General features: G+C 52.3%; 1 protein-coding gene across 1 annotated transcript; it reads left to right on the forward strand.

Annotated features, from left to right (window-relative positions):
- Positions 1-1,566: 1,566 nt before the first annotated feature.
- Positions 1,567-12,422, forward strand: Grk1 (G protein-coupled receptor kinase 1). Its single transcript, XM_036166856.1, has 7 exons — positions 1,567-2,265; positions 3,568-3,695; positions 5,010-5,167; positions 5,544-5,627; positions 9,075-9,199; positions 10,251-10,452; positions 12,090-12,422. The coding sequence occupies exons 1-7, from the start codon at positions 1,567-1,569 to the stop codon at positions 12,386-12,388; spliced, it is 1,695 nt and encodes a 564-aa protein (XP_036022749.1). The 3' UTR covers positions 12,389-12,422.
- The last annotated feature ends 2,949 nt before the right edge of the window (positions 12,423-15,371 follow it).

The raw sequence follows: 15,371 nt of genomic DNA on the forward strand, positions 1-15,371 counted from the left end.
CAGTGTGAAGGCACTCTGGAATTCTTCAGCTCTAACCCATTCATGGTCCTGTCCCACAGCTTCCATGTAATTCACCCAGGAGCCTGTCAGAGATGGAAGCCTGAGCTCCTCCAGGCCCTCTGAGGCAGGTGGAATGTGGATTTCAGTGCTCCGGGTGGCTCTGCTGGCAAGGTACCCCATGACTGAGAACCATGTCCCCTTTGGTCCTGATTGGTGTAAGAATCAGATAATGGTCTGTCCAAGGTCACCAGCTTCTAAGTGGCAGGGCTGGGACTAGCCCAGGTCACTCGGGGACAATGAGATACTGTTTACCTCAAATATTTACTTGCCAGTCTTCCTGTCACAAGCCCTTGCTAGGAGGTGGGAGGTGGGGAAGGGAGCTGGCATTCACCAGAAGTTCTCTTTCCACTTTTGTGGTCACAATGGAAGACCCTGTCCCCACCTGAAGCACCCTACCGCCCCCCCAGAGAAGGCGGGTGGGCTAAACACTCCTTTAGCCTCCTGACTTGGGCTTCCGTTCATTCTGCAAGCCTTCCCCTCCTCCCTGTAAGTGCTCACTCCCTGTGGCTCCTCCCCAAACTGTCAGGAGCACCTGCAGACATGACAGATGTGGTCCCCAGGGGATGGTGACATGCCCATAGATTCTACCATTCCTGGGTGTGTCCTGGGTGTGATTACTCTCTAAGCCGGGTCCTGCGTGTGCCCCAGATGTGTCCCTGGTGTTTCAAGTCTGTCTCAGGTATGCCCACCTGAATCCAGCTGTGTCCTAGGTGCATCCCAGGCCCATGTCTCATGAGTCTTCTGGCTCGACAGGGGCCTCAATGTGATGGTCTGTGGTTCTCCTACAGCCTATCTGTCCTCTAAACTTTCTGTGGCAATTCTTCTTAACGGAGGAGACTAGTTGGCCACCATCATGTATCCATGCTCTCACCTACAGACAGAGAAACTGGTCTCTGAGGGCTCTCCCCTCTACGTACGTACATATGTACGTACGTTCCTGTTTTCAGGAGGCGTCTCACCTGCTACTCCCTTAAGGATAAAAATGAAACAGTATGGAAGAAAACCATCTTTATAAATGGAGGTTGCTCCTGGGACTGCCTACCGCAGACCCACCTCCCAGCGGGACACAGACAGGTCCTGTGCACCTGCTAAGGCTGGGGAAAGACAGAACTGCTCCCCTAGGGGCTTCCAGGAGTCTGTGGTGTGCCCTTCCCTTGGGAGCAGGAAGGCAGCACCCAGGGGGAGAGAGCCGAGCTGCACTCTAAGCCGATTTGCAACAGCTTAGGGGATTGTCTTTTTCTGGTACCTGCTTGGTCACCCCTAAGGTGTCCTTGGTGACCCCAGGGCTGGGATTTATCAAGATGCTTGTCAGTCCTGCTCTCCCAGGGCTTCTTAGTGGTTCTCCAAGCATCCCAGCCACGGCTGCGTGCCTCCCTCGTCCCACAAGGGCAGGAAGAGGCCATAGGCCAAGGGCATAGGGTCAGGCCTGCTTTGGCTGCAGGTGCCTTGAGCTGCCCTCCAGCCTATGGCTCCTAACACTTGAGGTGGACACGAGGCATCATCAGGATGGATTTCGGGTCCTTGGAGACTGTCGTGGCCAACTCTGCCTTCATTGCTGCCCGCGGCAGCTTTGATGGAAGCAGCACCCCGTCTTCCCGGGACAAGAAGTATCTGGCCAAGCTCCGGTTGCCCCCGCTGTCCAAGTGCGAGGGTCTCCGTGACAGCCTCAGCCTGGAGTTCGAGAGCCTGTGCTCAGAGCAGCCCATTGGCAAGAGGCTCTTCCAGCAGTTCCTGAAGACAGAGGAGAGGCATGTGCCAGCCCTGGAGCTCTGGAAGGACATCGAGGACTATGACACAGCCGATGATGATCTGCGGCCGCAGAAGACACAGGCCATCCTGGCTGAGTACCTGGACCCACAGGCCACACTCTTCTGCAATTTTCTGGACCAGGGCATGGTGGCAAAGGTGAAGGAAGGGCCGATGGGGAGCCAGGATGGCCTCTTCCAGCCGCTGCTGCAGGCCACGCTGGATCACTTGAGCCAGGTCCCCTTCCAGGAGTACCTGGGAAGCCTGTATTTCCTGCGGTTCCTCCAGTGGAAGTGGCTGGAGGGCCAGCCCATAGGCGAAGACTGGTTCTTGGACTTCAGGGTTCTGGGGAAAGGGGGCTTTGGGGAGGTGTCAGCCTGCCAAATGAAGGCTACTGGCAAAATGTATGCCTGCAAGAAACTCAACAAGAAGCGTCTGAAGAAGAGGAAGGGCTACCAGGTAGGGCGGGAGCCCCGCGAGCAGAAGGTGCTCGTGGGATGGAGGGACGGTAGAATGGCAGCCACCCACCTGTGGAGCTCTACACAGGCCTCGGCTACTGTGCGCGTATCCTGCCCTTTGGACACCCCCTTCCCCCTGCTCAGGCAGCCATTGGCAGGCTGTTGACCATCTGTATGTACCACACTCAGGAGCAGTTCAGGGGGAGAGTCATTGCAGGCAGTTGCTGTCTGGAGCATGTGTCTGGCTAGAAACCTTTCCTCAGTGTGTCTCCTGTTGTGATTACATATATACACTCACAGTGAGACAGGACTCAGCTGAACATCACTTTGGCAGACGCTGTTGACATGAGGCAGAGCCCATCTGTGATGCTGGAGTGCAGGACTAGTTTTTGTGAAGACAGGTTTCCGGGGGACAAGAATGACTGGAGGACATAGGCAAGCTGCCAGCATTTTATTTCCTTCTTTGTTGGCGTCAGTGCCTACTTAAGGCAGGATCAGCGAAAGCAGCTTATTGTCCCAGGGACACAGCCCCGCACAGCCCTGCTGTACAGTACAGATAATGCTGTGAAACTCTTAGGGACGACACCAGCCCCCCAGCAGGTCCCTGAGCCTTCAGTGAAAGGTCAAACATTAGGTGCAAACAGCAAGTGGGGGTGTCACACAAATCCAGGCACCTTTACCAGGGGCCTTGGGGACGGCACCTCATACTGGTCTGATGTTAATCTTTAAAAAAGGGCTTTATGCTCAGGTGTGGTGGTGGCACACGCCTTTAATTCCAGCACTCAGGAGGCAGAGGCAGGTGGTTCTCTGTGAGTTCAATGGTCTACATGGAGAGCTCGGGAGAGCCAGGGCTACATAGTGAGACCATGTCTCAAAATAGCAAACAAACGAATAACTCCAGCTTTATGGAACTGTTACTCAAGTTCTGGGCCACCCACATTTACATGCAACCCAATACAACATCGAATCTTTTCTGACTTCAGTGTACTGGTGGGATGTATGCAGAATGAACGTCCCTTTCACACGTTCGGATGTTTAGAATAAAGGTGAACAGTAAAACAGGATCTACGGGAAACCTGGGCTGCTTTGGGAGCTAGCGAGGACTGGATGGTGGAGTGAGCAGGTGCAGGGAGAAGGTGGACAGGGCAGTGATAGAGATGTCCTGGTGAGCACTAAGCCTATACTCCTGGATGAATGCATGCCGGATTTCACACATTGCAAGCCTGCCCTGTGCTGTGCCCGGCATGCAGGCTGCTCCCCACAGTGCATTCCCAAGGACTGAGCATCACAACTCTGCTTCTAGGGTGCCATGGTTGAGAAGAGGATTCTGGCCAAAGTACATAGCAGGTTCATTGTGTCTCTGGCCTATGCATTTGAGACCAAGACCGATCTCTGTCTGGTGATGACCATCATGAATGGAGGTGACATAAGGTAATGGCGTCCAAACCTGGGGTTGGTTTCAATGAGGGTACCTAGTTCACGTCCTGTGGGGCCCAGGACTTAGGCTGTATCTGTCATTGCACATTCTCGAGTATCTCCATGATTGTTGGGGACAGGTGGCATGGGGCATGTGATGCTGTGGATGGCTGTGATGGGGTACCATGGGTTGAGAGGGCTAAGAAATTAAAATGAACGATTCCATCAGTGGCCAGTCCTGTAGGGACCAGCTCCAGCCAGCTTGCCTATTGCTTACATAGGAGAGTGCCATCCCTGATGGTGCCTGGGTTGGCCGAGCCTGATGGTGCTCTGAGGTGGTTCTTGCATCCTTGGGGAGGTCAGGTCACCGGCTTTCACTGGCTTGGTGACTTCACCACTCTTTGCCTCAGTTTCCTGTTCTGTAAAATACAGATAATAAAGACCAAGCCAGTGTCAGGAGGATGAAGTAAGTGGTGAGACCCTGGGATAACTGGAACACAGAGTTAAAATGACGAGATTCTTAGGTACCTCGTGCACGAGGCTAACACAGTGAGACACTGGGGTGCCCTGGGGATGTAGGGTGCCACTGAAGGGAACTATAACTTGCAAAAGCCCGTGTCTCTCCCTTCCTTGCTTTTATTTACATCACTGCTTGAGCAGATGAGTCATAGGAGGTCTAGACAACCAGTCTGTGAGAATCCCATAGAAGAAGAAGAGGGCTGCAAGGGATGCTGGGTGATTCTAACATGGCAGGCTCTTCTGTCCCCATACCCAGGGGCCTCTGGTTATCTCCAAGGCCCCTGGTCTTCACCCACTCTCCCTGCGGCTTAGGTCATTATATCTTCCGGCTCTGAGCTTTGCTTCCCTGTAAAGTGTTGAGATGGCATGTGTAAGAAAGAGTACAAAAAAGGGGCTCACTTGAGGGGCCTGCGGAGAGGGGGCTGTGAGGGAAGTGTTGGTGTCAACTCCACCAAAGGGTTCAAGGTCTGCTGGAGCAGACCACGAGTCTACTAAGAGACTTGGGGTTGCTTGTGTTTTAAGAAAGTGGGGCTGACTCACCTCCCTTGGCCCTGTCCTGGGAGTCGCTACGCTGGGGTCGGAAGGAAGGGGGTGTTAAGTAACAAGCTTGTATGTCCCTCTAACAGTTGTGGGTAAGGTGTGAGGTATCTGAGGCCTCTAGCCTTGGGTTTCTCCAGGAGAACACTGATGCTTGGCCCCCAGGTGACCACGCTGTGTTGATATGTGTATGCCCTAAGACCCTGGTGCTGTTTCTGCACTTTACTGCCCTTAAGCCCTGTGTGGGTAGCTCCCGTGGTGTTCTGTCCCCAGGTACCACATCTACAATGTGGATGAAGAGAACCCTGGCTTCCCGGAACCACGAGCAATCTACTACACGGCTCAGATTATCAGTGGTCTGGAGCACCTGCATCAGAGACGCATTGTGTACCGGGACCTCAAGCCGGAGAATGTGCTGCTGGACAATGATGGTGAGCCCCCAGAGATGGAGGGGCCCAAAGCATGGCTTCTTCAGTCTCTTTGAAAGTCACTGCAGAGAGGCCTAGTGGGTATTAGGGTATACAGGACAGTGGTGTGAGCTGTGTGGTGTATGTGTGTGTGTCTGTCTGTACATATGCATGTGGCAGGTGTTATATGTTTGTGTGGAAGATATGTGTGGTTTGTCTATTATGTGTATGTTGTATCTTTGTGGGGAGTGGATATGTGTGTATAGAGTGTGGTATATGTGTACACAGAACATGTGTAGTATGTTTTTCTACTGTGCAGGGGAGCCCTGCTGAGCCCTGGGCTCACCTGGCACCTCTATTCTGCGGAATGTGCGTGACCTCGGCTTATATTTGCTTTCAGGCAATATCCGGATTTCTGACCTTGGGTTGGCTGTGGAGCTGAAGGAAGGGCAGAATAAGACCAAGGGCTACGCAGGGACCCCAGGTAAGACTTGAGCACTGGGGGAGGGGCCCGGAGAAGCTTGGCATCCAGGAAGAGGCCCGGGTCCTCCTCTCCCCCAGAGCCAGAGGCAGCAGGGTCCCCAATTCCTAAGGTGATGACAGAGAGTGGGGGCTGTGGAGTGCGGCTCCCTTATCTCCTAGGCAAACAGCGACAATCAGGTTTTGCTCAGCAGCTCAAGAACTGTGTGTTCCCTGCAGAGACAGCCCTACCCTGCCTTGGCAGCCTCACTGGCTTCCTGCCTCACCCTCTGTGGCAAAGCTGCCCCTCCGGTACCTGGATGGGCAGAGAGAGCACAGGGCTCCCACACTCAGTGGCTTCCGGGTATTGACAGAGTGAGTTTGTCCAGGGGGTGTCATGGAAGAGCTGGGGCCTTGGGGTCACCATGTGGGTCACATCACAGAGCACCTGGGGTAGGAACTTGCCTTAGGCAGCCCTTGTTAGGTTTCAGGAAAACCCTGGTAGGTATCCACCAATATTCAGGGTATGCACATGTATGTCTCTATGTGCGTACATGCATACCTGTGTGTACACACATTCCCATATGTATGCTTGCTCTCATGTGGTATATATAGTCTTGTAGGTGTGACTGTGTGTGCACATGGACACCTTCATGTGTAAGTACATGTGTGGATGGCCATGAGCCTGTACATGCATGTGCATCTGTGAACATCTATGCATACCTTACATGTATGTAAGCATACAACTCCCTCTGTGTGCATACATGCATGCATGTGTATGAAGGCACCTCTGTGTATGCATGCACTCATGATAGTCTCTGTGTGCACATATGCAGACATGTATATGTGTGCATCTTTATGAATGTGTCTTTGTGCATGCTCATGTCTTTGTGCACCTCTGTATATGTACATATTTCATGCATGAATTTGTGGACATATGAGTGTATTCATATGTGAATGTGTATCAGCTTCTCTGGGTGTATGCTCAGTACCTGTATCTGTGCATGTACAGGCATGCATCTCTGCATCTGTATATGTTTTGTTTACATGTACACTTGCATAAATGTATGTATATATGTATCTGTGTTTATGTGCGCGCGCGTGCGCGCGCACACACACACACACACACACACACACACACACACACGAGGCCATTTGTGTTTGCTTCCTTCCTCACAGGTCTGCCTTCATCCTCCTTGTGCAGAGGAGAGGAGAGACCGAGTCAGGTGGAGCAGATGCATGGTCCAGGCCCATGCTTAGTGGATAGGTGACCTCCTGGCATGCTCACCTGTCACAGCCTTCGGTGCTAACACCACATAGGCTTGTGAGTCTGTTCAGTGACCGCTCTGTACCGGCACTTGCATGTAGTAGACACACCTGCATTGACGTCCTTCCGGTCTCCACATTCTGGGTTGTCATGTTCAGGCTGATTTCTGACAGCATTTCTTCGATGTCTTCCTTCTTCCCTGCTGTCTGGCTGCAGACAGAACCTAAGTTGGGACGTATACAGAGTGGAGATAGGATCTTGCTTTGTACATGTGCGTAAGGACCCTCTGCTTCAGGTCCCATCTGAGATCATCTCTGATGCCATGGTGGGTAAAGGGAGAGGAGCTTTCCCCCTGCATTCTGGGGTAGGACAGACCCATCTGGTCCTCAGGAGGCATGATGGCTGTTTAGTCTGCATCTTGGTCACTGGTGGGTGCTGAGGGCTCTGGGCAGACACAGGGTGAAGGAGGTCTGAGAAGAGGATTCTGGAAACAGCTTGGCCTGGAGCCATCACACAGCCTCGTGAAGACGTGGCTGCACCTGCTTTCATGAACTAGACAAACTCCACTTGGATCTCTCCAGTCCACGGCACGTCCCAGATCCCCTGAAGATTAGAAGACCTCACTTCAAGACCAGAAACTGGTCCTGCTCAGGACTGAGTAGGAGGCCCAGCTGGCCACAAGAGGGCACTCTTGCCTGCCCAATCACCACCTTCCTGAGCTTGCGCTGACTCTTCAGGTGCATGGGCGGCATCTCTACCCACATGTGAATCCTTTGGCTGGTCCTCCAATAAGGCTCTGGAAATGCTGAGTTAGGAAGCAAGCCGGAAGCTGGTATTCCAGGAACTAAAGAACACCGTTCTAGAGATTTCTCCCCACTCTGCAGCCTCCCAGCTCAGGCCACAGCTGTAGGTTGTGCATGGGGGAGGTTCTTCGTCTGGACATAGGAAAGGCGCGTCTCTGACTTCTGCTTCCTGCCACGAGGGGATGAGTTCGTTACAGAAGAAGCAGAAATCCACTTGCTCTCTCGTCCAATAACTCATGGGTGTCGGCTCTGCAGCAACAACATTATTTACAAAAACTCACCATGTGAAGACAAAGGGTGACAGGATCAGGGTTTAGCTTGGCACAGCTGCAAGAGGCACTGGGTAAACATTAGTGGTGTACTGGAGTGGAGCATGCCATGCATGGCTCTGGAAGGGATCGGCGGTGGCGGCTCACCTTCCAGAACCAATAATCATCTAGGGCCCAGGAGCAATTCCAAAGATGAGTAGGAGCAGACGGTTTAGACACTGTGTTGTAGACCTTAGGCATGTGTGGTGGGTGACAGGGGTTGAGATTTCCGTGCAAATGGCCATGTTGTGACTGGACATCTAGAGGGACTAGGCAGGGCATGTCTGTCTTGAAGGCCACACAGCGGCTGTTCGATCAGGTGCTCTTCTGTGAAGCTGGAGTTGCGGCACTGTTTCCTCATGTCTGCGTTGTCCTGAGCAAGTCCCCTCCTCATTATTAGGCTGCTCCCCGCCTTACTTCTCAACACTGAAAGCTGAGTATGATAGGTGTGTCCTGCACGTGGCAGGGCCACGAGGGAGTTCAGTTGCAGCTTCACCGTAGGAGCTAAAAGGAGGTTCATGTTGCCGGAGACAAAGCATCCAGGGAAGGCAGAAGACTGTGACCTCACATGTTCCTCGGGCTTTGGCCACAGCACCTGGGTCACTGGCCCCCTTAGATTATAGGGCACAGATCTCACGTCTATGTCCTTGAAGAGGAAAGGGGCCAGAAAGTCACAGAAGGTCTGTTTGCATCTGTCTGCCTCACGAGTCACACACTGCGCTGTCCTGCTTTGCGTTGTTCTGAGTCTGAGTGGAGGAGAAAGGAAGCTTCATATCACACAATGGGAATGAGGTACCACATCGAGGAACAAGATTCCTGCCCCAGGAAATTCTGCCCCTAGGGACACATTTTTGGTTGTTACAACTGTGGGCATCCAGTGGGTAGCAGCCGGGGTTATGTTCAATGCCCTTCAATGACAGCAAAGAGGTTTCAGTCCTGAAAATCACTGTGGTGAGACACCCCCCCCCCCCCGCCGCCGCCCCTTCCAGGGGGGTGGGTAATCACGAGAGCTTCAGTTGTTCTGTGACGACTGGGTGGGGACCATGCTATGGGAAAAGATGCATCTCTAAATCTACATGTGTTCCCGACGGCAGGTTTCATGGCCCCTGAGCTCCTCCGTGGTGAAGAATATGACTTCTCTGTAGACTACTTTGCCCTGGGGGTCACATTGTATGAGATGATTGCAGCCAGGGGACCCTTCCGAGCCCGAGGAGAGAAGGTAGGTGCCGCCTGGCAAGAAGCCCTGCAGGGGTCCATTCTGGGGCAGACATGGATGGGTGGGTTGTGCCAAGGACTGCATACCCCGTGCAGGCTCTGGGGTCCTGCTCCTGTGTGTTCCATCCCAAGGCCTGCCTGCTCTTGAAATCTGTAGGTGGCGCCATTGACGGATTCTAAATTGGTCCTTTTACATCAGAGCCAGCAGGTGGCAGAGCAAACACACACTAGCTGAGACTGGGCGGTTCTCCCTCGTAAGACAGCCGGCTTTGGTTATTAGGTCCTTCTGGGGTAGACACCGCACAGAAGGCCCCTGGTGGGTCCCTAGCTAACTGGCCACTAGGCCACTGCTCTTAGGACTTTGGACAACCAACCCAGACACTCTCCCAGTCCTTTTCTGTTTACATAAAGGTTGGTCTGGTCCAGAAGTCAGGTACTGTCTCCAGTGTCTCAGTAGAGACAGTGTTCACCTGCTTGTCACTGCCTGAGCTGACAGCTCTATGCTGTCATGTGATCGCACAGAGAAGTGTCTCAGTGTCATGGCCCTCCGCAGTGATGGGAATTAGGGCGAGTTCTAAGGGCACTGCTCGCTCAGGTTCCACAGGCTGTGTTTGTTCTGACCACGCCAGCAAAGAGAGGTGTCAGCTTTACAGGGAGGGATGTTGGGGAGTGAGCCACACTGTGTACATCATACACTTCGAGTCAGGGAAGCTTTGTTTGGGAGACTACAACAAGGCTGGTCGGGAGTAAGGCAAGCTCTCCAGTTTCTCTCAGATGGTTGAGAGAGATCTCCACCCAGCCGAGTGTTTCAGCAGCAACTTCCACTGCTGGTCACCTTCTGTTCAGTGGACTAGCTGTGTAAGCGTGTGCATAAGGTGCCTGGGGGCTTCACCTTGGGACTTTTGTCTCTTTGTCCTGAGATCTGAGCCTTTCAACACCAAGCCACCTGGGAGGGGCCCATCAGCCACCCCCACCCCAGGGAGGGTGAGCACCAAGCCCCAAGGCTTGCGGCTTGGCCCGGGCTGGAGTGAAGTGGTATGTTTGCCACCGTGCAGGTAGAAAACAAGGAACTCAAGCAGCGCATCATCTCGGAGCCCGTGCAGTACCCAGACAAGTTCAGCCAGGCCAGCAAGGACTTCTGTGAGGAACTGTTGGAGAAGGACCCGGAGAAGCGCCTGGGCTTCCGGGATGGGACCTGTGATGTTCTGAGGGCAAACAACCTCTTCAAAGACATCAGCTGGAGGCAGCTGGAAGCCGGTATGGTTGGCACCATAAGCCTGAGAGGGTTTAAGGGGGTTGGTGCTGTGTGACCCTTGAGGTCCACCTCATCCATGGGGTCAGCCGTGGACTGAGCTGAGGACTTGTGGGACCCCAGCTAGCCTCCGACAACTCATCTAGTCCTCCATTCGTCTCCAGGATCCCAGGACGGGGCACTGGGGTGAGGCAGGTTGAAGTCAGGTGGGAAATGTGGGCAAGCCAGCGTTAAAGAGCTAGGTCTGTTTCCTGGCCTTTCCCTGCCTCAGCCTGTATTCTAGAGATCCGAGGATTCAAGTGAGGCAGTTTGTCTGGCTGTGAGACGTTCATTGACTCCACATTGTTTGTCATAGGATACGGTGTGTGTCGTGTGTGTACATGTATCTGTGTATCCATGTGTGTATAGCTGCTTGTGTGTGAGCCCATGCATGCACACATGCTCATGTGCCTGTGTGCACATGTACTTGCCTGTGCATGTCTATATGTACATCTAATGTCTATATGTGTGGTGGTGTGGTATGCATGGTGTGTGTGTGTGTGTGTGTGTGTGTGTGTGTGTGTGTGTGTGTGCGCCCTTGCATGTTTCTGTGCATGTGCATTTCAAGGGTGAATATAAGGCATAGCCTTGCCCTCCAGGTGGCGTTTTCAACATAACTGTGATCACCTACAGGGCAAGCTAGGCTCCATAGACAGGAGTAGAAGATTATCCCAAAAGAAGTTGAAGAGCTAAGGAACTCTCCCAAAGCCAGGCTGCTCTGGCAGAGCTTTCACGATGAGGCCACAAGGAATGCAAGGGTCCTGGCTCAGGAGGGCCAAGGACTGTTTTCTGAGGGGCAAGGGAGTGGTGGGACCCAGGAGGTTTGAGTCAGGCATGTAGGAGAAAGCCAGGTGAAGAGCTCATACTTGGGTGCCAGCAGCCAGCCTGGACCAGCACAGGCCTGTTGGGAAGCTGGAGTCAGTGGCTTACGTACTGCAGAGTTGCAGGGTAGGGTCAAATGTTCAGAGGAAGTCAGGGCCAGAGGCTAGGTCAGCGACACCTGGGCTCTATAAGAACAACATTCTGCATCTTGTAGCTTGGGTCAAGAAGTGAAGCTGGCTGGGAAGGAGGATGCAGAGTTCAGTCTGACATCTGCCCCTGTGATGCCAACCTGGGGCTGGGCAAGAGCTCTGAGCCTGGGGCTGCAGAGAAGGTGTGGTCTCCATGTGAGGGACTGAGGGCCCTGTTTTCAAGATGCTTGGCTCATAAGGAGACCTCGGGGACAGGGTCTGGGGGAGACAGAGGAGCCAAGTTCTGGAATTTATTTCAAAAGGCTTCTTAGCTGGCACAGTGAATCAGACCTGTAATTCCAGCACTGGGGAGGCTGAGGCAGGAGGATTGTGACTTCAGGGCAGCCTGAGAAACACACACACACACACACACACACACACACACACACACACACACACCTTTCTAACCAGATCTGGGCATCCTCCACCCTGTCCATCATCCAGTCTGTGAGCACTGAGCATGAGGGATGGACCTGCTTCAGGATGCTGGCTTTTTATGTTGGAATTAGGAAGAACAGCCGGTCTTTTGTATGTCTGTGGGGACCCTTGGGCCCAGCAGTGTCCTCACCAGGGGTATCTCTGTTTCTTCACAGGGATGCTGATCCCTCCATTCATCCCAGACTCTAGGACTGTCTATGCCAAGAACATACAGGACGTGGGTGCCTTTTCCACAGTCAAGGGTGTGGTTTTTGACAAAGCGGACACGGAGTTCTTCCAAGAATTTGCCTCTGGCAACTGCCCCATTCCCTGGCAGGAGGAGATGATTGAGACGGGTATCTTTGGGGACCTGAACGTGTGGCGCCCAGATGGTCAAATGCCAGATGACATGAAGGGAATCACCGTGGAGGAGGCAGCCCCTACATCCAAGTCAGGAATGTGTCTCATCTCCTAGCCAAGTATCTGAGAGAAACATGGAGATGGTGTGTAAAGAGAGGAAAGTGTACTGAGCTCGTGGGAAAAATGCGACCCTGGTGTCAGCCCGTACTCACTCCACCCAGGTCACCATGCAACTGTGGCTTCTTGTGGAGCAAGCGGGACTTTTGGTCTAGACCCTACAGACATGGCAGTCCACTTCTTTTGTCCCATTTCATTCAAAAGAGACAAAAAGGTCTCAGGTTGAATAGTAAGATACAAATACTCAACGAACCTCTGTGTATAGATGTGTGGCCAGGAGCTTGGATGGCCAGAACCCCACATTCAGCATGGATCTCCTGGTACTTTGAGTTAATATTTCAGGGCAGACCTCTTTGCTCCTGGTCAATTCAGGATTGCAGGCACTCATGTACCCCAAAAGAGGGCTGTACCTGGGGGTCCATCCCAGACCCCTCCTTGCCTGCTTCCTGCCTCCTCAGCTGCCTTTACTGGTCACCACCTGCTCCATGGACCCCAATTTGGAGCTACTGAGTCTTCAGGGAGTGGAAAGGATAGACTGGCCTGGTCTTAGCTGAGAGTCACTGCCTCCTCTCGAGAATGGAGACAGCTACCTCAGACACCTACGGTCTCTGTCCTCGGCCAACACCACATGTAGTATATACTCAAATCGTCACAGTCATGCCACATGTGGTGGGGACCCAAGTCTTTACATGCTAATGTCGTGTGTGGCGGATGCTTGAGCAAAGACATGCCATATGTGGTGTAGGCCAGAATCCTCACACAGCCATTACACCTGTGGTGGGTGTCTGTGTTCTCAGGCCATCTTTGTGCCACACAGCCTCTCCTCATTTGTGAGGAAAGGTGACTGATATGTACCCTGTAATTTTGGAAGATTGCTGGATGAAGCCAGCCCTGGACTGCAACACTGGACCGGTGTCCCCCAAGTTGTGTGGGGTACAAGCATCTGTCAAGAGCATGTCACTGATCAACCCCAGGCCAGCTGCACTGTGGAGCAGTTCAGATGTTGCTATAGAGGTGCCTTGCACACGTGGTATCCTGAGGACCGATATTGGATGTTAGAGAAGTCCATGCCAAGATTCTGCTCTTCTTGGAGAATCTGACACTGTGGAATTGTGGGGTGCTCTGGAGGGGCCTTTAGGCAGTGTCCATACCTACTGGACCATGGCCTGGGACCCCTTGGGACCCAGTAGTCCTGTGGCTGATTAGTGCTGAGTGGTGTAGATAAGGCAAATCTCCCATCATCCCTTCATGTTCACTCTATCCTGCAGAGCATCATACATGTATCAAGTCCTGGATGCATATTTTATTTTATTATATTCTGGAGCTGATTTTAATATGCTCTGGGTTGAAGACACTGGCAGTTTGGCTGTCTCATCCTGGTCTTCACTAGGGCAGAGGAGTGTGAAAAGGTGGGTTTTAGCAGCCACAGAAGGTTTGGGGGGGGCTGGTCCTTATTACACTAGTCATCATTCATGTTTGCCCTGGCCAGTGCTCATGGAGCTGATGGTGGAACCTGTGTGGCTGCATAAGCTCAGTGCCAGCCCTCTCCCCGACCCTGTGCTATAGACTAAAGAGCAAGACATGCAGTCCAGTTTAAATTTCAGATGAATAGTGAACACTTTCCCTGTGAGTGTGTCTCAGCAATATTTGGGACACACTTACACTAAAACTATTCATTGTTTGTCTGAAATTCAGATTTAACTGGTTGCTCTGCAAGTCTTTTCAAAAATCTAAATCCATCCAGCCTGTTGCAGACCCATCAACGAAGAGGGATGGAACTGGGAGCAATGCTGCTTTGCTTTTCTGTGTCTCTTAGGGTCTAATCAGGAAGGTCTCTTCTCACTTGGGCCCACTCACATACATAAACTTGAGTATCACTCAAAGAGGTACATTCTAAGGCTCAGTTAGTGAGCACAGACACCCAGCAGCCATGTTCTTGGTTGTCCATGCAGGGCACTGCTAGCTTCATCAGAGGGGTGGTGCTGAGTGAAGATGAATTGCTTGCTCTGTGCTCTCTGGGTGGAGGTTTTAGCCAACTCCTGTCCTAAAGGTGTCTTTGACTGTTTTAGGGGACCTCCACTGTAGGTGTTCTCTCAGGGATAGTGACCTTTTGGCCTAAAGACTTTCCCTCATTCCCACGGTCCCTCCTCACCCCAAAAGTTTATAAACTTCTAGGTCCTAGAGCTCAGGTCTTGCCTGGACGCTGACCCCAGGGAGCTGCAACTTACCCACTTCGATTCTGACAGTTGCTGGCCATCCTGGTTATAATCTCCCAGGAAGAGAGATAGCAGAGGACCATCACCAGTTGAAAGATGTCATGGATGCTGCTACACAGGCCTGTGCTAGGGACTCTACAGGAAAGGACCTTTTTCATCCTCAAGATGAGGAGACATCTCTCGGATTAGAAGCCCATCTGGGAGCCCTGTGAGATACAGGCTGTCTTGTACCCAGGTCACCAGCATGCTGTGAACTGTTTCACATTTGACCACTCAGAGATATACAGCTGCAGTGAGATTTATTTCTGCAATGGCTCTAATAATTCTTCACCCTCAGAAGAGACCTGGTAGAGGAGGCACTTTAGACGAGACAGAGAGGACTCTGGGAGTTGAAGGTCATCTAGTGAAAGGCATGAACTCACTATGAACAGTAGGGCCGGGCCAGCTTTTGTGGCGTATTCAAACTGGATTTGGACTTCATTCCTTTCCTTTTTTTTTTTTTTTTTTTGGATTTTTATTGATAATTATAGGGATAATTATCAATGATGATGAAATTCTCCAGCAGGACCTGGAACTCTTCTCCAACCCAAAGTCATGTCACAAGTGGTCTGGGAGGCCAAGCACCCGAGTCCCGGGGTATAGTTTGATGAAGGTTTTGTGCATGTCCCAAGGTCTGTATCTCCTGTGAGGTAATGTGGGTAGTAGTGGGGCCTTTCAAAGGTAGAGGAAATGATCTGGTGGGGGAGTCTTTGGAAAGTTCTATTT

The sequence above is a fragment of the Onychomys torridus genome, chromosome 17, assembly GCF_903995425.1.
Source record: "Onychomys torridus chromosome 17, mOncTor1.1, whole genome shotgun sequence".
In the NCBI taxonomy this organism is placed as follows: Eukaryota; Metazoa; Chordata; class Mammalia; order Rodentia; family Cricetidae; genus Onychomys; species Onychomys torridus.